Raw genomic sequence first — 24,775 nt, forward strand, 5'->3', positions numbered from 1 at the left:
TTTCAGTGATCTGTAGATGGGGCAGAGTCCAGACCAGGATAATGTGATGCCAGACGCAGTACGCTGTTCCCTATAACATCAGATCGCAGACATGGGTGATCCGAATCACCTGGGGAGTTTATTTAAAATGCACATGCCTGGTCCATCCCCAAGAATCGGATTCAGGTCTGAGATGGGACCTGAACATCTGAACTTCCAACAAATTCCCCAGGTACCTCTGTCCACGGAGTCTGAGAACCACAGCTCTGGAGCCCATTGGCCTGAACTGCATGAGAGGTCTTCAACCTCTCAGAGGTCCTGCCAAGGCTCCCCGCTTTCGGGGGATACGGAGCTGCTGGTCACTGCCTACCGGGTCTGAGCCACCTGCAGAGGTCTGATCAGACTCACTAGTTCCTTTCTCAACCTCGGGAACAAATCAGAAGATGTCTTGGACGGAGGGCAGGAGTCTCTGAAAAAGAAGTTCTCTTCTCCCGTCCTCTTGCCCCCACTGAAACTGTAGGTGCTCGCAGATGAGGGACCACACCCGGTTTTCCTGGGAGAAAAGCACCGGCCTGGGAGGAGAGAGGCACCAGCCGAGGAAACAGTCCCCTGACCAGCTCACAACTGTGACTGGACCCTTCCTTGGCTCTGCTGCTTCCAGTCACCCTGCTCCCCCACCCCTGGACCCACATCAGAGGCCCGCCTCCTTAAGCACATTGCTTCCGGAGGACACAGATGCCCACCTTCAGGGAGCGCCAAGATAAATCAAGAAGGTTCACTTTCTGGGAAGGCTCACGGGAGTGTGCTTTTATTGTGTCTGAAGGCTTCTTTATCATCACCACCTAATGACATTTATTAATCGCCCAGCTGGGCTGCTTATCCCCAGGAGGACGCGTGAGCGGTCCAGAAGAGCTTTCCCATCCTTCCGTGGGGCTGCCCTTCGCATTCGGAGTCACATCAACGCAAACTAAATTCCAAAGTTTAGATTTCTTACCCCAGCCTCTTGCATCATAGGAATCCTTTTCTAAACTGCTTTCTGCGGGTAATACTTGCTTTATGGCATTTTCTTTTTTTTTTTAATCTGGGTTCAATAGAAGAAGTATTACCATGGTAATAGACTTTCATTTTTCTTAATAGGCACTTCTTTTCTAGTACTTATGCTTCAGGAGTTAGAAGTGCAGTATGTTTGTGTTTTGTCTGTTATTACAGCAAGTTGTATAAACAGTTAATTACTTGTAACTTAATTTGAATATCACACAGAGCATGTGTTATAAGAAAAGATGAAAGTAGACCCAGGCCTAAAAACGTTAAGCTGCGTTTCCTTCAAAGTGGAAAGAATAAAGAACAGCACTTGGTGGGGGGAGGAGACAGATACTGAAAACAAAATAAGTTAGCTAATCAAATTTTCAGGTGGCCAGGAGTAGTACTTGGCGCACAGGCAAAGCATGCGTTGTGCTTCTCATAAATTGAATTTATTGATTACTTTCCCTTCTTTCTCACTTACAGTCTTCTCCTTCTGTCTCTCTCACTCCCTGTTCCTCCTGGGAGGCTCCATTCTCTTCCACTCCCCACTTTTCCTGTCCCTCCTTAGTGAAAACTCAGGTATGTCAGGACGTATTTCCATTTTAGTTTTCTCCCCATAAACCTTACCCCTGTAAGCGTTCCTTCTTCCGTACCAAACTTTACTAGGTCTTTGAAATCTTGGTAAGATGCTGGGTAAGCTCAGAGACAAGCACTCTGAACGATATCCTTTTTAAAAAAGACCAATTTTTATTGTCATGATGGTTGTGAGCAATCCAGGGTTGCCCTAATTCCTCTTAAATATATTGAGAGAACAAGTAGCTGACACACTGCTACGATAGTCGCCCCTCCAAGAAAGCTGTAATTCAAAAAAGTTGATGAGATTACTGTATAACAAAAATATTAGAGGAAAACAATTAAGATCGTCTTAATCAATGGAAGTGACACACAGCCTCTGGTCCCCAGGGGATCTGCTCCTGTCTGACACGGCGGGCTGCAGGTCCTTCCTTCCTCAGTGGCTGGAATCAGAGAGAGAGACTTGGGAAAAGAGCAGTGTGGGTGCCTGAACCATTCTCTCCTTTTATTAATTTACCCAGCCGTTTATGAAAGGTGTTCCTGCAGGCCCCAGTACGTGAACGATGAGCAAACGCTAGGAATTTCTTTCTCCACAGTGAGTGTTAGCAGTTCCTCAAATGAAGGAAGCAATTTTGTAAATCTTCTCCCTCATTCTTTGGGGAATTTCCTATGCTAATTTATGCAGCGTTAAATTTATGCAGTGTTGAAATTCAGCCCAACAGCAGCGACTTACAGAACCGATACAGAGATGGTAAGAGAACCTGTAGGTAGAAACTGACTGATACAGACCCTGCCAGGCCTCAGGATCCCTCCAGCCAAAGTTCCTTAGGCCTGGATTTGGGCAGGTTTTATTGCATAGTTGTGATACAGTAAAAACACAGAATGTTTTACCAATTAATTCATCTAAAAAGTTTTTCAACGTGACGTTTGTTAATATCTCTGACAGAAATGAGGTGGTTTTGTACCGCCTCTGGCCCCCATTGGGAGCAGCTGAGTGCAGTTTGACAACATGTGTATAGACCAGCCCTGGGAGACACAGCCTTGCCCCCGTGTCTTCAGGGAGTCACCCAGGAATCAGGTGAACTGCCATGCTCTCTTTGAGGATGTGATTTTTAATAATCATAGCAAGGTATTTTGTGAATGTGGTTACTTCTCTGTGTTTTATATTTGTTCAAAAATTTTCTTCTAGTGTCTTCATGGTAGACTGGCCCACGATCTTCACAGCAGCCAGGGTCCAGCTCCTCTCTCTTATGAGAGTCTGACATTCTTAGCATTATATGGCCTGGCTGAAAATGACCCTTCCATATTTGGTTGGGGTGGCAGGGAGGAGAAAAGTAAAAAGATTTCCTAGACCCTTGTGAACACTTTAACTGCTGCTTTTAATTATGTGTGGTCACTGTGGATTATTCTGCAACATTTGAAAAGAGGTGTGTTGTCACACGGGTGTCACTATAGCCATGAGACCTAAATTGTGGAATGAGGCACAGCCATTTGGTTTTGACCAGGCAGGTAACAGCTTATAGTTCCCATTGGTATGTTGAAGTAAGTAGCGAGTGTATAACCCACAAAGTGGCATCACTCACAAAGTGATCATTTTCTTGAGTAATGAAGTGGCCTCACGTGGCCCCAGTGTAGAGAGCTGCTTTATACTGACTTCCGTTTTGTATTAATAAATAATGTTGTGGCGAGGTTGTCTATATATCTGGAGTTTATAGAGTTTCCCATCTGCATAGTTGGACTCTCACAGGTCAAGTCACAAGGGTCTGAGGATAAATGATACTGTGACGTTGCCTGGTCTGACACTTACATGGTAAGTGCTCGATTTTTAAGTTTTCCAACAAATACAGATGAGTTTGAGAGGAGCCTCACATTCTGGTGTTCTACAAGATGACTCTCTGCTGAGTGGAGTCTTCCACTTAATCTGCTTTGTCTTTCCGGTTTTCTCTAGGTGCACCTAGCTTTTCTAATTCATTCAATCCTTCCTCCTTGACTGCATCATTGTCTTTTCTGACCATTTCTATATGCGTCCTCTACAAACTACTTTGTCTGCTTTTATATCTGTTCTTCTTTTGTGCACTATGGACGTAGCCTTCTTAGAAGCCTGTAAAATCATGAATACCTTAGGATAACCTTTAGGATAAGCTATTCATCCTGTGTTTCTGTGACCCAATATGCTTATCTGTCTTTCTCCTTTTCCTTTTCTGCCCCTTTATTTCAATCTGTTTTCTTCATCTCTGACCTTAAATCTTTAGCTCTAAAGACCTTTGACCTGTTTCCCAAGCCTGCAACTTCCCTCTAGACATTTCCTTCCGAGATGTCTCGTCATCTTCCCAGACTCCCAAACCCCAAATTTATCTTCCTCATTCCCAAGATGACTCCTCCCACTGACTTCCCTGTTTCTCTTGGTCACACCACCTTTCTCCCTGTCAGAGGTGCCACCATACCTAAGGTCTCATCACTGCTTTTTTATCTTCCCTTGTCTTTCTATGACTCTATTTCTTGCTCCATAGCTTCGTTTCTAATCTGTCTCCTCCCCGGTTTCCCACCTCCAGACTCTCCTCCGTTGGATCCATTGTGCTAAGGAAGTCTGGGTAACCTTCCTAAATGACATTTTCCTGTTAAAGACATTCATTGGATTCCTAGGTTTTTTCAGTGGCCAAAAAGGAGGTATCTCAGCCTGACATTCACAGTGGGCCCTTTTTATACTCTTTTCCTTGGAACGTGCTGAGTGCCTACCCTTTCCTCTTGCTAGGCCTGTCTCTCTCCTGCATTCTTCATCCCATACATACTGGGCTTTTTCCCTCCTCTGAATCTTTACCAGTGCTTGTCCCCCTCATCCCTCCCTACCTTCTGTCTATATTCTATCCATAGTGAAAGGTCATCTGAGGATCCTTCCCTGATCACTCCAGCTGCAGAGAGTTATCCTCTTTTGAAATAGGCAGCACCACTCTGCTTTTGAACTAATACCTTCTCTGTAAGAGTACACAAATAATTGGGAAATAGGAGAAAGACAAAAAATTACTTTGTCCTATATATTCTTTTGTTCTTCTTGAATTTTATACTGTGTGCATGTAGTACTTATTTAGTAAAATAAAATTTTAACATATATTTAGCAAATGTATTTTTAGAAATAGCAAGTTATTACTCTGTATTATGCGCTAATTTTCCATGAACATGTGTATTGGTTTCCCCATATCACCTAACTCAGTACAATGAGTACCTAGTAGGAGCTCAGTTAAGAAGCTGAGTGAATAAGTGGCTGGAAGGGTGAGGGATGGAAGGAAGAAGGCAAGAACAAATAAGAGGCAGTCTTGGGCCTGACCTAGCTCTTCTTCCTGAGTAATTTCAAAACTGAAGGGGAAAGGATCACTTTTGCCTTCTTATAGTTTCCTAAGAATGGAGACAGTTTATCTCCTTCCCTGGCTAGTTAGAGTTTTAATCTGATACTTAAGAATTTTTTCTGTCTAGGATTTTATATATAGAAAATCCTAGAAACTCAACCAAAAAAACACTGTTAGAATTGATCAGCAAATTCAGTGAAGTTGTAAAATACAAAATTAACATACAAAAATGAGTAGTGTTTCTATACACTAACAATGAATGTTCTGAAAAAGAAATTGATCCCATTTATAGTATCATCAAAAACAATAAAATGCTTACAATATATTTAACCAAGGAGATCAAAGATCTCTACTCTGAAAGCTACGAGACATTGATGAAAGGGATCAAAGAAGATACAAATAAATGGAAAGGTATTCCATGTTCATGGATTAGAAGAATTAATACTGTAAAAATGGCAATACTACCAAATGCCATCTGTAGATTCAATGCAATCCCTATCAAGATGCCAATGGTATTTTTTTATATGGAAATAGGAAAAAACACTCCTAAAATTTATTTGGAACCACAAAAGACCCTGAATAGCCAAAGAAATCCTGAGAAAGAACAACAAAGCAGGAGGCATCACACTTTCTGATCTCAAACTATACTGTAGAGCTATAGTAATTAAAACAGTATGGTACTGGCATTAAAACAGACACATAGACCTCAGGAACAGAATCGAGAGCCCAGAAATAAACCCAAGGATGTACAGTCAACTAATATTTGACAAGGGAGACAAGAATACTCAATGGAGAAAGTCTCTTCAATAAATGGTACTGGGAAAATTGGATATTCACATGTCAAAGAATAAAACTAGACCCCTATCATGTACCACACACAAAAATTAATTCAAAATTGATTAAAGACTTAACTGTAAGAAACCATGAAGCTCTTAGAAGAAAACATAGGATCAAAGCTCCGTGACCTGGGTATTGGTGATTACTTTTTGGAAATCATATGTAAAGTACAAGCGACAAAATCAAAAATAAACAAGTGGGACTACATCAAACTGAAAAGCTTGTGTACAGCAAAAGAAACCAACAAAGTGAAAAAACAACCTACAGAATGGGAAAAAAATATTTGCAAACCACGTTTCTGATAAGGGGTTAATATCCAAAATGTATAAAGAACTCATACAACTCAATAGCAAAAACAAAAAAAATCCAATTAAAAAATGGGCAAAGGATCTGAATAGACATTTTTCTTCAAAGATGTGTGAATGGCCAACAGGTGTATGAAAAGATGCTCAACATCACTAGCCATTAGGGAAATGCAGATTAAAACCACAATGAGGTATCACCTCATGGCTGAATGGCCGTCATCAAAGAGACAACAAATGCTGGCATAGATGTGGAGAAAAGGCAACCCTTGTGCACTGTTGGTGGGTTTATAAATTGGTATAGCAACTATGGAAAACAGTATGGAGGAGCCTAAAAAAATTAAATATAAAACTACCATATGATCCAGCAATTCTACTTCTGGGAATATATCCAAAGGAAACAAAAACACTAACTTGAGAATACATCTGCACTCCCATGTTCATAGCAGCATTATTTACAATAGCCAAAACATGGAAACAACCTGTGCTTATCAATAGATGAATGGATAAAAAAAAGCTGTGGTATATATATAGACAGTGGAATATTATTCAGCCATTAAAAAAAACCCAAGGAAATCCTACCATTTGCTACAACATGGGTGGACATTGAAGGCATTTTGCTAACTGAAATAAATCTGACAGAGAAAGACAAATACTGTATGATCTCACATGTCAAATCTATGTACAAAAAACAAAACATCAAGCTTATAGACAAAGACATAAGATTTGTGGTACAAGAGGCGGCAGGGGACTGGGGGAGAGGTGTAGGAGGAAGGAATTGGAAGAAGGTGGTCAAAGGTACAAACTTCCAGTTGTAAGATAAATAAGTACTATGGACGTAATGTACAACATGATGACTATAGTTAGCACTGCATTATGATATAGCAAAGTTGTTAAGAGAGTGGATCCTAAGCGCTCTCGATACAGTGATAATTTTTGTCTTTTCTTTTTTTGTATCTAAATGAGATGATGGATGTTAACTAAACCTATTGTGACAATTGTTTCAGAACATATTTAAATCAAACCGTCATGCTGAACACCTTAAACCTTTTACAGTGATATATGTAATTAATTCTCAATAAAACTGGAAAAAAAAATTCTTCCTGTCTACTGTTCCTCACCCACACCCACACAAATAACTAAATAGAATGTAGGGGCCATTTTTGTAATTTGGGAATACATACTTAGATCTGTGTAGCTCCACCCAGCATTATGAGTTCAGGAACATCTGCATTCTGCCTAGTGTGAGCAGGGGTTTCAGGGGGAGCATCTTGTCTTCAATTGAGAGGTTCCCTTTCCGCCCCACTCCACCCCTGCCCCCTTAGCAGTAGCTTTCCCCCAGTCTCTGCAGCCACTAGAAATGCTCCCACACATCCCCAAATGTCCAGGGTAGTGAGACGGCACACACACTCCCCACTATGCCCCCCACTCTCACAGTCCAGGGCATGTTCACCCTTAGGGCTCAGTTTGATATGGTGGGGGGAGGGGTCATTTGGAGATGATACATGATTAAGCAATGATGTTCATTAAAGGTAGTCATATTTCAAGACCAGGGAGCATAGGCCTTGCTATATGTGTTTTTGAGGTAGATCTTTGAAAAGCAACACAAACAGTACTAAATAGCTACTGCCCATTTTTGGTCCCCTCCTTCTGGTGGTAAATCTTATTTTTCTATTTCTCTTTCAGAGCATGCTTGAGAAGGGAGGATAAAATCAACTTTTAGAACAAGCAGAATTCCTTCAGCGTTAATTCCAGAGGTGGAACATTTTTTTTTTTCCTAGTAAGAAAGCAACTCATTTAAAGAGAAGACCATTAAAGAGAAGCATCAGAGAGCAGATTCAACAGAAGCATATCACAGTTTGATCAGCAACAGTTTGAAAAGCCAAGGCCTAGATCAGGGATCAGCCATCAAGGGCTTGCTACAGTGTTAATAAATCCACTTACGATGATTAAAAAGAAGGGCAGTCCTCTCCACCTTCTGTACTTTCTATTCAACTTCCTCTTCTAACCAATCTCCATCATTGGATGAACCTGCCCTCCCACAAAGCTGGGAGTTGGGATCGAGGGCTGAGGTCACTGGGGTGGGGAGAAGAGAAGGCCAAACCCCTCCAACCCGGGCCAGCAGTGCTGGGCAGAATTGGCTAGGCTGTGACATGTTGGGTTTCTCTCTCTTTCTTTTCTCCCTTAACTATATAAGAGCTACTTTATTTTAACTTATTACGGTGATCATGTAAGAAGACAAAAAGGAGAGAAAATGTACCTCTTTTACTGGAATAATGTTTCTGATTATGAGTGACATAAGGCATTTTCTATCAACATGAAGGCAACCTTGGCTTCTGCAACCTCTCGTCTATCATGAATACTGACATCTTTACTTCACTCACTATCAATAATAAATATATTTTCTGATGAAGACTGTCATTGTAGTCTGCGGCCTCGCGTGTTTTTGTTTTTTCCAGGTTAGATGGTTATACTTATGGGAATTGAGTTGATTTATATTGTTATTAATTTGTATTTGTGTGGTGCCTTTACTCTAAAAAGCTCCAACACAGTTTGCAGATCCTCAGACAGGCAAGAGATGTTTATAATTTGCCTCTCAGGTACGTAACATTCAGTAAGATCTTTACAAATTGCATGAACCTTCCTTTGGGATGACCAAAATCATCCTGCCGGGGGCAAGCACTAGATTAGATAACCTTGGTTAGGAACTCCTGACCCTGCAATACTAGGAAAATGTTAAAAGGAAAAAAAAAATTGACCCTGAGACTTGATGAAATTGGAAAGAGAAGAAATACTTCCTGATTATAACTCTCACTTTTCTACCAGAGGATTGGTGCTTCGACACTGGGAGTTGGAAATGAGCATTCACACCAAATGGAGAGATCTTTCTGGGAAATAGATGAAAAAGAGAATGCCAGTGATCTGTGATGTCATCTGAATACCTTTTGTCATGTAGAATTCTTATTTCATTTTTATTTTGTTACAGAAGGAGATAATTTAGCAAAATAATTAAGATAACAGGCTCTGGAGTAAGATGCATCTGTGTTCAAATTGTGACTCTGCTACCTACCACCTGGGGGACCTAATTACGTCACCCCACCATACTAAGCCTCAGATTCCTCAACTGTAAATTGAGGGGAAATGCAAGAACCTGCTTTGTAGGCTTACGGTGAAGAGTCAAGATGCTTTCCACATACATTTGGTCGAGTCCATTGTCGTTGGATATGTGACTATAATAAACTGGTGTTTGGAGCTGGGGGCATGGAAAGAACATCCACATGTCTTTTACTTAGAGAAAGTTGGGATGAATGTAACTTGTGTCAGGAAAATTTCAACCAGCCCCCTTACATGTCATTGTGGCTTCTCATGCATCTGATTCCCGAGTCGGCTCCATTTGAATGCATCTTCGTGGACACTTGTGGGCACACCTGTAAACCTGATGTTGATTCTGAATGACCTTGGGGACGCTTCTCAGATAATTACTGAAAGGCTCTGTGATTCTGTTTAATGAAAGCGTTGTTTTGTTTGTTTGTTTAAATGATGCAGAATAAGCTGCATTCATCTAAGTGTGAGTGATGGAAGCGCTGGTAGCTTGAGCAGCAGCACAGTCTGGCACTGTCAGGAAGGCATCCAGGTAACTGCCTGGGAGTAATAATAGGTACACGAAAACAAATGTGTACATGGCGACTGGCTGTAGTGTTTGCAAATCAGCGAACTCACAGATTCCCTCCTATACTGCTTTGTTTTGCAATTTAGAGCCAAGAACTTGGCACATCCCAGGCTGCCAGTCTTGTTGCTGGCAGAGAAATAAAGCACTGAAGAGTCAGGCATTTAAAGCTGGTTAAATCCATGAAAACGGGAGGTGGTTTGTCAGGACCTCTCTCTCCCAGCACCTGTTATTAACGTCTCATTCTGATGAACATGATGGGCACAAGCGGGAAAGACCACACTTTAGGAGAAATAAAAGGGTGAAATGATGCCTTTTCCTGCACCTCGGAGATCTCCCTGTTAATTGCATCACAACTTAGCCCAGGTCACTGTTAACCTCAGGACAACTGCTTGGGGAGAATGTTGTGATCTGTGTGAGGCTCATGGGAGTAACATATTCCAGTCAGTTAGCATATCCATTAAGTAGAACACGCCTTGAACCACAACAGTTTAGCTCATGAAGCCAGGAAGAATAAGGTATCCTGAAAGCAGGTCAGATGTTATAACGCTAAACTAACGTCTGGTGAACTTCCAGAAGACAGTGGGGTCGAAATCAGCACAAAGTCCTCCCTTTGGAAAGTCAATAACTTATTACAGAAGACGTGCCAACATGCAACAATTTTAAAAGTTAACGGACTGATCATTATTAATAGCAAACGTGGAGTGCTAAAAGCCAGGTGCTTGTGGCCTGCTGGTCAACCAGTGAGAGCTCTCTACAGCAGCTCTAGGCTGCCAGTGTTTTGCTTCGAACTAAACAAGTGGCCAGGTGTCCTCACCTTCTCTGGCTTAGGAGTTGTGAACCTGTGGTTCTTAGCTTGACATCTTTCAGCCCACAGGTATAATTGCTTTCATCAGAAACCCACAGGATAATCCTCTTCCCCGTTTCTGTGAGCTGTAGGAGTTGACCCTTTCAAGATTTAAGAACTAGAGCAGTTGAACAGTTGAAAGAGTAGCAGTAACTTACTGTGATGATTCTGCTTTGAGTTACAATTCTTGACAAGCTAATACTTTGAATGAGTGAATTAATGTATATTTGTTTTCTTTGTCTGTCACGGCTTCCCCAAGTTTTCATCCATTTCTCAGCTTCCCCCCTCTCAGTCGCTCCATCTTTATTGCCTCCTCTAGACTCTTCTGTGTATTTAAACTTTTCTCACCCTTCTTGGCCTTCCAGGCCCACCTCCTGAGACATATGGCATCGTCTTGGGTGCAGAATCCTGGGCTCTTGCTCTGAGTTCTGTGCTGTTGCCTCTCGGAACAAGTCCCTTCCCCTCAGGCTTCTCTCTGCCCAGTGGCCAGCTCTGGTTCTTCTCCATTATAACAAGAGATTTTTGATACTTCCTTTTCTTCCCCAAACTCCTGGTTCTTAAACTAGTTATATATTTAGAATGTCTTATCATTTGGTCATTTTCTATGTTTGTAGTTCTTAATTTGTAAACCCGGTAAATGGAACTTTTAAATTCTCTGGGAAAAGACGTAAATTTGTATTTAGTTCTCTGTGGCCTTTGATTGTATTTTTCCTATAGTTTATGATCCTCATTAGAGAAATGGTTTCCCATTACTTGCCCCAGGGGATTTACTGAGTGGGTGGGCTGTGTCCCTTCTGAAATGTTGCCTTAGGACTTGGACCCTGTTTGTGCCAGTGAGACTCACAATCCAAACCGCCCCCAGAACAGGAGACCTTGATGCTGGTGCTGATACCTGCATTAGTCTGAACAACACGTGGGTGGTTAATTCACATCCACAATTTATTTTAAAATGTATGCTAGACATTTGTTTTAGCCTCTTGTCTTGCTGAGTCCTTGAAAGACTTCAGAACGTTATAGTTTTCAGTTTTCACTCTCTCCTTCCCTTGACCTACTGGGTGTCGGAGGTGCCAACAGTGACTAAAACCATGTAAAGGGAACTAAAGGGAGAGGATAAGGACGTACTATTCGTAAGATGGAATGCTGGCTCTTGGCGCTCCAAGCTGTGTGGAGAGAAGGACTGGGCATTACCCCCATAAACTCCTTTTCATTCTCCAGCTTCTGTCATTCAGAGTCCACAATAATGCGAAGAGAGAAGTCACTTTTAGTTATTTCAATTTAGATGATCTGCAGCTATATCCATCTTACTGTCATCCCCATACCCTATGTGAGATGGGAGTAGTCAGTGATTTTCCAGGCTCGGTGGAATAGGAAACTTTGAGGCCACCCTTGTATCCCAAGGAGGTTGACTCCTGCCCCGGTGTACCTTGGAGAGCACTCCTTGGTGAAGGATGGTGGATTGACTTGATAAGCACCAGAGACAAAGGGAACTTGTTCTCCTATACCTGGAGTGAGATCACCTCACTCATCTGACAAGGTCCCTTACACTAAGAATTTTGGCCAGAGTACCAGATAGCTTAAGGAACTTTCAATTCCATTCAAAGAAACCCAAAAAACAGTCACTGGGAGAAAAACGACCAACCATCTAATTCATTTTCCTAGCTCCAGGCTGATGTTCGAATGAAGATGATGAAATTTTCATCTTGTGTCTCCTGGTGCCTCCAGCCTCAGTTTTGCCGGCAGAGCCTCTATAAAAAGAGTTGAATTGCTGTAGAGGAGAAAGCAAAAGTCATCATCCAAATCAAAAGTGTCTTCCGCTTTTCCTACCAGTTGTCTTGAGCCTTCCAAACAGACCCTCAGCCTTCTCCAGACCATGAAAGCATGCCCTGTATTTTAGGGGACGGCCCAGTGTTAAACCCAATTTGGATTCAGGAAATGTGGCCACCATATTTATGACTTTCAGTTAAGGAAGTTGGAAACTGAAAATTGAAACTGTCAAGTTCAGTCCCTGAAACTCCTTCAAACCAAGTCAACTCTAAATGGAAAACAGCTGTGCTTCAATTTAATGAAATGCTTCAAACCTCTTGAAGTGAGTTTGATAAGGTGAGGTCTCCACACACTTCAAAGATTTTCCCATGCCGAAAAACTTGACTTCCCTCACCTCTCTGTCCCCCTACATGTCTCTGCCTCTCCTGTGAGGATCCTTACTGGGCTGTGGCCATTGTCACTTTGCTGAGAGGGCAGTCTGCTTTGAATAGCACCCTTCAAAGTAAATTACATTTCCACAATGGTTTTTAAATGCAAATGTGGAAGCCAGAGGTTAGTGGCCACGTTGCAGGGTACCACTCTGCTCCAGCTATGCCTTTCCTACCTAGACTTTGTCCCGGGAGTGGCCTGCCTGGACTGGACTCCAAGTGGCCCATATTTGGGGAGCCGCCTGCAGTGCCCTTCTCTGTCGGGTCCGCCTACTGGCCAGGCTGCTGCTGGGCCCTCATCATGTCCACAGCATAGGTTGAAAGCCTGTACTCACTCATTCCTCACTGGAGAATATATACAATAAGGTTCAGGGCCAGATGACTGAGGCCAGTTGCTGCGTATCTGCTGCCTGTGCAGTTCAAGAGACATGGGTAAAAAACATTTTCTTCATTTCATAGCCACAGGCCAGGTTTCTCAGCATGAAACCAGAAACACCATGGCAACCTGCAAATTTTAGCTTTGCTTTGCATCTCCGTAAGGTAACGTGCACCCTGGTCTCAGAAGCATGACCACAGAGTCATTGAAAATATTATTCAACAGAGTTGAAGTGGCAATGTCATCTTATTTCTAGCTTGGAAGGCCGGCTGCAGAGCAGGGGCTGGTAGCTCTGCTTTTAACAGAGGGTGAATAGGGTGTCAGCTCACCTGCTGTTGGGAGTTCTACTTTCCTAGGTGTTCTTAAAATACCTTTGCAGCAGCTGCGTTTTAAATGTGAATCCAAAATGTAAAGTCCACACACCTTACCCTCAGGTGCTTAACACAGAACTTGGAAATCTTAGTAACTAAGGCGGAAGTTGCTCTTCTCCTACTGGAGATGACTTCATCAGTGGAGTTAGATGTTATTGTATAGAAGCAGTCTAGAGGGGTTATGAATCACCGTTAAGATACTGTTCTTTCAGGAACATCAGAAGTTACTGTCCCGAGTTTTTATAACCACTTTCAACTCTCTTCAGTGTAGGAGTGGCTTATTCGTCGTCACCTTATGGGTCAACCCTTGCTAGTTAGCTCACCACTCCCGCGTTTTCTAGTACCTGGGGGAGGTTGTCTGCCGTAGGACCACGTCACACTGGCCTCGCTGGAGTCATTCGTACACTGACTCACCGAATCGGCAGAGTCTACTCTGTGCCCCAGGCACTGTTCCTGGAGTCAGGGAAATGGTGGCCAACATGATGGACAAGGTCCGGACCTCATGGAGCTTCTGTTCCTGAGAGGGGAGGAGGCTTGAACGTTAATGTCAGGGAGTAGTGGATGTCCTGCAGAATGCTACAGCAGAGCAAAGGAGTAGTTCAGGGAGCGGGAGTAGGGCTTCACGGGAGACGTGCTATGTTAGAGGGCACTGAAGACAGCTGAAGGGAGTGACGTTTGGCAGATTCTTGAATATACTGAGGGCACCATTCATATGAAGATCTGGGGAGGTGCACTCCAGGCTGGGGGAGCAGTAAGCACAAAGGTCCTGAGACAGGAACAAGTTTGGTGTGTTAGGGGAGTGAGCAGCAAGGAGGTCCTGGGGGCTTGAGTGGAGCGAAAAAGGCAAATAGTGGTGGGAGATGGGTTCAGAGAGGCAGGCAGGACACATAGGACGTTTTTATTCCTTAGGTCGCGCCCCGGGGCTTACAGGATTTTAGTTCCCCAACCAGGGATGGAACCCATGCTCCCTGCAGTGGAAGCGCGGAGTCCTAGTCACTGGACCACCGGGGAATTCCTTAGGACTTTTTTGTCCCCGCTATTAAACAAATAAATATAGAATAAATAAAACAAATAAGCCATAAAATAAGTAATAAGGGGTGTAATGTCCAGCATGGTGACTATCATTAATAATACTGTATTGAATACTTGAAAGTTGCTGAGAGAGATCTTAAAAGTTCTCATGACAAGAAAAAAATTTTGTAACTATGTATGGTGATGGATGTTAACTAGACTTACTGTGGTGATTATTTCATAATATATACAAATATTGAATCAAGTACACCTGAAACTAATATAATGTTACATATCAATTATATCTCAATTAAAAATATATATATATATGGTGGTGGATCAATTGGATATACACATGCAACAAAAGGGAAACTGGACTGTACCTCATTCCTTACTCAGAAGTCAATTTTAATTGGAATATCCTTTAAATGAGTAAGTAGAACACTAATGCTTCTAGAAGAAGAATATAGAATATAGGTATTCTTCACAATATAGAAGAATAGCTTCATGACTTCAGCATAAGGAGATATTTCTTAAACAGGATACAAAAACAGTAACCATAAGGGAAAAAGTTAGATTACTTCAAGAATTTCTGTTCATCAAGACACCAAGAGAGTGAAAAGGCAAATCTTAAGATATTTGTGAAGCATAAGCCAACAAAGGGCTCACATCCAGGCTATATAAAGAACTACAAATCAGTAAGAAAAGGCAACTGAACAGAAGAATGAGCAAGAGACTGAAATAAGAACTTCACAGGAAATAAATATCTAAATGGCCAATAAACATATGAAATGTACTCAACAGCATTACTAATTAGGGAAGTGCAAATTAAATTCACAATGAGATGCCCCCATTTATCCACCAGAATGGCAAAAACTAAAAAGATGGAAAATAGTGTTGACAGGATGTGAAGCAACTAGTTTCTAAAACATTGCTGGTAAGAGTGCAAATTGGTACAACCAATTTGGGAAATGATCTGGCATTATCTATTAAAGCTGAACATGTTGTCTTAGTTTTAACAGAATTACTCTAGATGACTGGGTGGCTTAAGAACAACAGAAACTTATTTCTTATAGTTCTGGAGGCTGGGAAGTCAAGATCAAGGTGCTTGCTGGCAGCTTTGGTGTCTGGTATGGGCCTGCTTCTGGTTTATAGATGGCCATCTTCTCCCTATACCCTCACATGACAGGTGAGGTGAGGGAGCTCTTCTGGGGTCTCTCTTATAAGGGGTCTCTCTTATAAGGGCACCAATCCCGGTCATGACGGATCTACCCTCGTGACCTAATCACTCCCAAAGGCTCCACCTCCACATACCATCACATTGGAGGTTGGGTTTCAACATATGAATTTTGGGGGGACGTAAACATTCAGTCTATAGCACAAATCCATACCTGATGACCCAGCAATACCATTCCTAGGTACATACCTAGAGAATGTTCAATAGCATTCATAATAGCTACAGAGTAGAAACAACCAAATGTGCATTGTAATGAAAACTGAATATATTGAGGCATATGAAATATTATGCAGTAATACAGATGAGTGAGTTACGGTTACATGTAAAAATGGATGATTCTCACAAACTGTTGAGCAAAAGAAGTCAAGGACTAAAAAAAAACACGTTTTATAATTCCATTTCTATAAACTTCTTAAAATGGCGAGATGAATGATAGTGTTTACGGCTGGATGTTTATGTGATAAAACTATACAGAAAAATAAGCAAGAGTTATAAATGGATAGCAGTTACATTTCTGGGTGTCAGAGTGGGTACTGATAAGAAGGGACACAAATGGGTCTTCAAGGGTACTGGTGAAGTAGATAAAATCTACTTATTTTATTTTATTTATTTAGTTTTGGCTGTGTTGAGTCTTGCTGCACGCCGGCTTTCTCTAGTTGTGGCGAGCGGGGGCTACTCTTCATTGCAGTGCGCAGGTTTCTCATTGCGGTGGCTTCTCTTGTTGCGGAGCATGGGCTCTAGGCTCATGGGCTCAGTAGTTGTGACTTGCAGGCTGAGTAGCTGTGATGCATGGACTTAGGTGCCCCACAGCATGTGGGATCTTCCTGGATCCGGGCTCAAACCTGTGTCCCCTGCATTGGCAGGTGGATTCTTAACCACTGCGCCACCAGGGAAGCCCTTAATTTATGATAATTCATTGAGCTGTACATCTGTTTTGTGTTCTTCACTGTGTATCTTATACTTCACAATAAAAAGGATTTAAGATGAACTTAAACAGGTTCAAGCTTATCCCTGTGACAAAGTCATTTCCTCTCCCTTGATAATTACTAGTAACTGACATTTGTTGAGGGGTATTCTGAGCCAGGAGCTGTATTAAGTATTTTATATACATTATCTCTGATTGCAATAATCCTATAAGTTAGCTACTTTTATTATCCCCATTTTACAGATAAGGAAACTGAGGCTTGGATGGGTGAGGTAACTTGCCAAGGGTCACACGGCTACTAAATGGCAGCCCACCCCTGTCCTGCCCGGAAGCCTGGCTCTTAACTGCTGCGTGTTCTCTCCACACATGCATCATCCTGCTGCTACATCTTTAGGGCAACCTCCAAATCCCGCACGGCATCTGTCCCAGTGCCATTATACAGTATAAGCTTTCAATAAACGTTGAGTGAATAATGAATAAAAGCCCCATTCTTTTCATCCACTTCCTCTCATGTACTGGGTGCGGTAGCACAAGGTTTTCTTGCCTGGGCGAAGTTCCTGAGGTTTCAGGCAGAGGAAAAATAACAGGAAAGCCTCCTGCTTGTGGCTGATGCTAGTTTTGCTCACCGGGGTCTGTCAGACAAATTCCCTACTTCCTTTTTTACTTTCCCTGAGCTCCAAGACATCTGTCTCACTACATCGTGTTCCTCCACGGCCTGCCACTCAGGAGGCGGAGATGGAGACGCAGCCGGGCTGTGTGCCCACCTGCTGCTTCCGCCTCCGGAGGGGGTTCCAGGTGCAGCCCTTCCACAGGCCCCAGGTGGGCCAGGAGGGTGCAGGGCACAGAGCCCAGCCATTCTAAATAAAACTCCCAGTCCCACGTCGCTGCTGGTTTCCCAAGGTCTTCTGAGGCAAAAAAGACTTGGGAAGGAAAGTAACTGTTGATCTGGAACTTTGAGGCCCTGTTCAGTGGCGGTTTGTCACTGGCTTTGAAGCTGGAGCTGCTCGCTAATGCAGTTGTGTACAAAGCAGCTGCGTGGGGCTCCAGGAAATATCACCAGCTCAGCCTTTGCCACCTGCCTTCCCTGTGTGCTCTTTTCCTGGTTTTAGAAGATTAAAAATCAACAACAACAACAAAAGAGGAAATCAAAATTTGAGAACTCTACACATATTTTCCTGGATGATTTTGACCACGATATCAAGCTGTCCAAAACAGCTAATTATTTACAATTTCCCCACCCACCCCTCACCTCTCCCAAACTGGCTCCTCCTCTTGGCTTTTGACACCTACCCACATACCCACCTTGTGCTCCCATCACCAGGAACTGAAGTCTAGGGGTCCCTGGACTCCTTCCTCACCCACCTTTGCCCACCCACACCCACCCATGAGTACCGTCCATTTGGACCTGACAGTCTTTTAGAGCCAGGAGAACTTGGGCCAATCCTTTGTTTTATAGACAACTTGAAGCCACATAAATAATGTCCTTAGAGTGAGGATTACTAGGCACTAAAAAGGTTACATATGGTCTATAATGTCCGTCAGGAGAATCTCTATAAATCTGTAGAGGGTGATGTAAGAGGGTCAAAGTCTGTTCCAGGTCTTTTTCCCATAATTTCTCCCTCTAGCTTGTAATAAATGATGTTTGCTGTGACCTACCTAAGCATGAATACCCTTCTTGACTGATAGAACCTTTAGTTTGTGCAAGTATCAGCCTTTCAGGGGAAACTAGCCTTTCCTACCCAGCCCCAGGGATGAATCTTGATTAACTTAAGGCAATCACTTTCCTTAACAGTGATTGGTTTAGGAATGGACATGTGACATAATTCTTGCCAATGGAGTGTGAGGGAAGTTTCCTGGGTGCTTCTGGGAAACTTAAAAAGCAACACTAGTGAGGCTGGGTCATATTTCCCCTGATGGCCTTTGATGGTGTTTTGTGAGTATATGAGGCCTGGAGTTTTGGTGCCTACATTATGGTCACGGAGTGACGGGCCTGAGGGCAGAAACCAAGACATGGGGGTAGCAGAGGCAAAACATGAGTAGAGGCCAGGCATCAGCTGAACTGCTCTATCATTGGACTTCCTGTTACAAGAGGTGGTATATTTATGCATTTCACTTATGTGGTTGAATTGGGTTTGCTGTTACTTGAAGCTGAGAACCTCCTAACTGATCCCTCTACGTTTGATAAAGATGCAGTCTTCTCTTCCACTCCCTGTTCTCCTTCCATCATTAAGGCACCAATTTCAGGCTAGCTTTCTTCTTAGGAGGGGTTGGGATTTTAATGAAATCCTTATAATCTGTCACCTGAGTCTCCTCACCAAATGCTTGGTGAAGGTTAGACTTTGAATCTCTGGTCATGGAATAGAACAGTGTTAAATGAAGTCCCCAGTCAGGTCCATCAAAATCAAATGGAAAGTAGCCAAAGTCTCTTAATTGACCTTTCTCCAAAGAAAATATACAAATGGCCAATAAACGAATGAAAAGACAGCATCGCTAATTGTTAGGGAAACACCAGTCAAAACCATAGTGAGATATCACTTCATACCCACTAGGAAGGCTGTGATCAAAAAGAATGATATAAACAAGTATTGGTGAGGATGTGAAGTAATTAGAATTCTCATACACTGCTGGTCAGAGTGAAATGGTGCAGCTGCTTTGGAAGAGTCTGGAAGTTCCTCAAATGGTTAAACATAGAATTGCTATATGACCCAGCAACTCCACCCCTAGGAATATACCCAAGAGAAATGAAAACATAGGCCCCCTATAAACACTTGTACATGAATGTTCATAGCAACAGTATTCATAATAGCCAAAAAGGAGGAACAACCCAAGTGCCCATCAACTGATGAATGAATAAACAACAACAACAGCAAAATGTGGCCTATCCATAATAATGGATTATTATTTGATAATAAAAAGGAATGAAGTTCTGATGCTTGCTGCCATGTGGATGAGCCTGAAAAATATTAATCAAAGTGAAAGGAGCCAGTCACACAAAAAAGACAAATTGTGTGATTCCATTTATATGAAATGACCAGAACAGGCAAATCCAGAGAGACAGAAAGTGGATTAGAGGTTGTCGGGGGCCAGGTGTTAGGGAAGATGAGGCGTGACTGCTAAAAGGTATGAAGAAAACATTCAAAAATTAGATTGTGGTAATAGTTGTGCAACTCTGAATATACTAACAACCATCGAACTGTACGCTTTAAATGGGTGAATTTTATGATATGTGAATTATATCTCAATAAAGATGTTTTAAAAAGAAATCCAGGGCTTCCCTGGTGGCACAGTGGTTAAGAATCCACCTGCCAATGCAGGGGACAAGGGTTCGAGCCCTGGTGCAGGAAGATCCCACATGCCGCGGAGCAACTAAGCCCGTGAGCCACAACTACTGATCCTGCGTGCCTAGAGCCCGTGCTCCGCAGTAAGAGAGCCACCACAATGAGAAGCCTGCTCACTGCAATGAAGACCCGACATGGCCATAAATAAATAAATATCTTTAAAAAGGTAAGGGTATAGGCAAAAACAATTTCTCTATAGAATAATAGTAAATCTGATTTATGTGCATCTAAAAACGATCACTTGGGGTGTTTAAATTATAGACTCCCTGGCATCACCTGAGAATTACAGATTGTACCGTCTTCTTGGGATGCATAGCTCCCCAGAGATGCTAAAGTTGGGCAACCAAGAGATCAGTGGAGCATTCTGGCCTCCAGAATAATGGTTCCCAACTAGTGGAAGATGTTTATTTGCTTAAAGGATGCTGAGAGTTTCATACATAACCATAACACAGTGCATGATGAATATACAGTTATGGCAGAGTTTTACAGTCAGACATACCTTATCTTGAGTCCTGGCTCTGTTAACCTGAAAGCCGTGTGAACTCTGGAAAGTTACTTAAACCTCTTCAAGTCTGTTTTATAATTTGTAAAATGGGGATAAAAATATAACTTCCATGGGGCTGTTGTAATAACAAGTTTAAAGAATCTGTGGTGCTTCATTACAGTGTCTGGCACCTAGTAAGCTTTTCTCTGAGTGGCATGGAGTTGATCTATTCTGAAGTCCATCCTTATATCAGTTGAAATCTTAGGAAAACACTACATTGGAAGAGCATTAGCTCAAGGGCACTGAGAAATACCTTTATTGAACTGCTAGCCATAGGGTGAAGTCCATAGCACATAAACCCCATGAGAGTAAGGCTCCATTTTTGGCTCCATGCTGTGTTATCAGTGTCTGGAGGGTAGTGGTTCTTACATATTTGTAGAGATCCAGGGCTTTTCAATAATTATTGTGAGTTAATGTTCCCTGAGTCCCCTGCCATAATATGAGCAAGACTGTTTGCCTGATTGCAGACACCTGGTGTCTTAGTCAGCCTGGCTGCTATAACAAAATATCATAGACTGCATGGCTTAAACAACAGTTATTTATTTCTCACAGCTCTGGAGACTGGGAAGTCCAAGACCAAGGCGCTGACTGATTCAGTTCCTAGTGAGAAATCTTACCGGCTGGAAGACAGCTGCTTTCTTGCTGTGTCCTCACAACTGTGTCCCTTCCTTAAAAGCCACTAATCCCATTATAAGGGCCCCACCATCCTGCCCTTATCTAACCTTCCAAAGGTCACATTGGGGGTTAGGGCTTCAACATATGAATTTGGAGGGGACGTAATTCAGTCCATAGCACCTGGCATTTTTCACCCAGCCCCAGCTCACCAGCAAGTATCTGATGCTTCCAACCCCACCCCCATCAGCTACACCTGCCAGAGATCTTTCTGCTTCTGCCCACTCGTCCTCCTGTGAGTATCCTTGACTCCACACTACTCCCCACAGCTTTGGCCAGCTTTTCTTCATATTATGGGATCTGTTGCTGTTGACCAGCTCCTCAGCTGACCCACATCGTCAGCTATGAAGCCACAGTAGGCAACATTTGTAGAGCCTCGTGTCAGTCCTGACAAATCTTTATGTTCTCAAAACTCCTGTGAATGTCACCCAGGAGGATGCCAGCAGACACAGAAATATCTTTGAAAAAGCAGGTTTTTGCTCCCATCATGGTAGGACCAAGGTCTCTGTTAGAAGAGTTGGCATGCTCTGCTTTGACGGGCTGAGCTAATGGCTCCAAATTGCACAGCCTTTTCCACTGGCACATCCCCATCTCATCTGCTGTAGATTATCGCCATGAGCCAACGTCAACACTTGTATCTCCTAGGGCTCTGCTCCTTCTCTCTGCCAGTGGTGTTTGTTCACAGGCATCGTTTTCTAACATGCCTCGCTGGGTGATCGCTTGCCTGGGTTTCTAACCTCTCCCTCCACAGATTGTTTGCTTTCTCTCCTAGAGTGGTGTTTCCTTCACCTCCCAAATGAGTATCATCTGTGAATTCAAAACACCCCTTGTTCCTGGAGGCGAGGCGAGAGGCCACATGGCCTGGCTGTCTTCTTGGTCCAGAGGCTCCTACCCAGCTAAGACCTTTTTCAACCCGTTATGTCTTCATCATGGTCCGAGGGGTTGTCTAACCAACCACTTACATCCTAATCCATTTCTTTATTATTGATACTTTATTTCACTGATGTTATCACAGGGCCTGGCAGAATGTAAATACTCAAGTATTAAGTGAAAAGTAGTTCTATTAACCAACTAGTAGTCAGTATGAAACTATCATTATTGCCGAACTGAGGGATTCCAGTCAAAAGCAAGACTTGACATTTCAGTTGGCCTATTCAGTTTCAAAATGGGGTTACACCAATTTCATTAATTTAAAAAAAAACAAAACACAGCTTTGTTGAAATATAATTCACATACCACACAATTCACCCCTCGCAAATGTATGTTTCAGTGTCTTTAGTATATTCACAGGGTCATTCAACCATCACCACAATCTAATTTTAGTGCATTTTCAACACCCCAAAAAGAAACCCTATGGCCATTAGCAATCACTCCCTATCCACACTGGCCGCCCCCCAAATCCTCAGCCCCGGGAAACCACTAATCTACTTTCTTTCTCTTTAGGTTTGCTTATTCTGGAAGTTTCATGTAAATGGAATCATCTTTTGTGACTGGCTTCTTTCAGCACTATGCTTTCAAGGTTCACCCATGTTGTAGCATGTGTCAGAACTTCATTCCTTTTTATTATCAAACAACATTCCATTATATGAATGTACCACATTTTATTGATGAAGATCCGGGTGGTTTCCATTTTTTGGCTGTTACAAAAAATACTGCTATGAGCATTGGTGTGTAAGCTTCTGTGCAGACTTTCATTTCCACTTCTCTTGGGTGTATAATTAGGAGTGGAACTGCTAGGTCATTGGGTACCTAAGATTTGGGGGAACTGGCAAACTGCTTCCCAGAGTGGCTGGGCCATTTTACGCTCCCACCAGCAGTACATAAGGGTTCTAATTTTTCCATATCCTCATCAGTACTTACTGTCTATCTTTTTGAGCACATCCATCCTAGTGAGTGTGAGGTGATACATTTTCTTGATGACCAACAGGATCTTTTTGTGTGCTTATCAGCCAGTTTTATATCTTCTTTGGAGATATATCTTTTCAGGTCCTTTGTCCATTTAAAAAATTGGCTTGCTTGTCTTTTTGTTGTAAGAGTTCTTTATATATTCTGGAAACAAATCCCTTATGAGATGCGTGGTTTGCCCATATTTTCTCCCATTCTGTGGATTGTCTTCTCACTTACTCGATATGTCATTTGTAGCACAAACACTTCCTTAATTTTTAGGAAGTCCAATGCATTTCTAAATCATCATTTTTTTCTTTTGTTGCTTGTGGTTTGGGAGTCAGATCTAAGAAACCATCGCCTAAATCAAGGTCATGAAAATTTACTCCTGTGTTTTCTTCTAAGAGTTCTATAGTCTTAGCTTTTACATTTAGGTCTAGGGTCCATTTTAAGTTAATTTTTGTGTACGGGGTGAGGAAGTCTAATTTCATTCTTTGACAGGTGTAATCTTTTTTTGGAAAAGTGGAAAATAACTCAGACCCACTTTCTAGCCTTGTGCTGTAAGGCTGCAACCCATGCTCTGCCCATACCTACCTCCCAGGGCACCTGGGGATGAAGGAAGTGGTGCCTAGGATGCCATTTTGGAAAAGATGAGCATGGAAAGCATGAAGCTTTCCTTGAAGCTAAAGAACCAACAGACCGTGGAACCAGCTTTGGATTTGAACTGGCAGCATCTCTTTTGCAGCTGCCCACTGCTCTCCTGGTTGTTAAATTGGGAGCAACACGACACTGGGGGACACCTCAGCCTTTGTAAAGTGCCGAATGTTAAGTGTCTTCGTGTTCCTGCCCTTGGCAGAGCCCTGGAGGAAAGAAATAAGGCCCAGTGCTTCCCAAGCCTAGACACCGTTCTGGGTGTTTTCCCTGTGTTCACGCCAGTGAGTGAACCTGTGAGCACGGCTTTACGAGCCCTTGGCTGTGGGCACCAATGCCAGCCCTGTTCTGCTGGCTCCTCCCTGAAAGGGCAGAGGGTAGGGACAGCAGGGGAGGAATGGGGAGCCAGGGGGAGCAGGAACAGGGAAGGGAGTCCATCAGAGGGAGAAGGTGGCATGTGGGGTAAAGGAGCATCTTAGGGCAAAGTGGAGGTGGAAGAAAAGATACAGGGGAGCGCTGCACCTGCCCTGCTCCTCCCCCACGCAGCATCAGCAGGTTGCCCACGCACACCTGGGCTCAAGGAGGCACCTTCTCTGCCAGGGCTGCCCAAAGGCTGTGTGTATGCGTGCGTTGGGGGGGACGTCTTGATGTCGTCCTCATGTTGTCTCTGGTCCCCCACTTCCTCCTGGTGCCCCTATGTCTCTGCTGCTCTGAGCTGCTCCTGCCCAGGGTGGGCCTCGTGCTGTGCACAGCTACCCTGCTGTGCTCCAGTCCTCCAGCGAGGCCCCCCAGAGTTACTGAAGAGCTAATCAGACCATCTGAACTTCAGCTCTGGGTTACCCACACCAGATGATTTATTTGCATTTTGGTTTATCAGGCTTCAAAATGCTTTAACACTGAAGGAGCCAGTGTCAGGGCCCAGTCCGTCACTGGCTCGGGGAGAGAGAAGGGAAGGACATGGCAGGGAAGGGGTTTATCTTCCTTGTTGCTCCAACCCACAGTGGC

General features: G+C 43.0%; 1 protein-coding gene across 5 annotated transcripts in view; it reads left to right on the forward strand.

Moving 5' to 3' along the window:
* Positions 1–24,775, forward strand: part of CHCHD3 (coiled-coil-helix-coiled-coil-helix domain containing 3) — a 306,323-nt gene that overhangs the window by 279,305 nt on the left and 2,243 nt on the right. For 3 of the 5 annotated variants that reach the window (XM_049714987.1, XM_049714986.1, XM_004272181.3), the window contains one exon: positions 7,742–8,476. The exons of the other annotated variants lie outside the window; for them this stretch is intronic. In XM_049714987.1, coding sequence (XP_049570944.1) covers positions 7,742–7,778 — 37 coding nt within the window. In that variant the 3' untranslated portion in view covers positions 7,779–8,476. Of the gene's footprint in view, positions 1–7,741; positions 8,477–24,775 lie in introns of those variants that run through there. 5 annotated transcript variants of the gene reach the window in all.

The sequence above is a fragment of the Orcinus orca genome, chromosome 9 (assembly GCF_937001465.1).
Source record: "Orcinus orca chromosome 9, mOrcOrc1.1, whole genome shotgun sequence".
NCBI classification, from domain to species: domain Eukaryota; kingdom Metazoa; phylum Chordata; class Mammalia; order Artiodactyla; family Delphinidae; genus Orcinus; species Orcinus orca.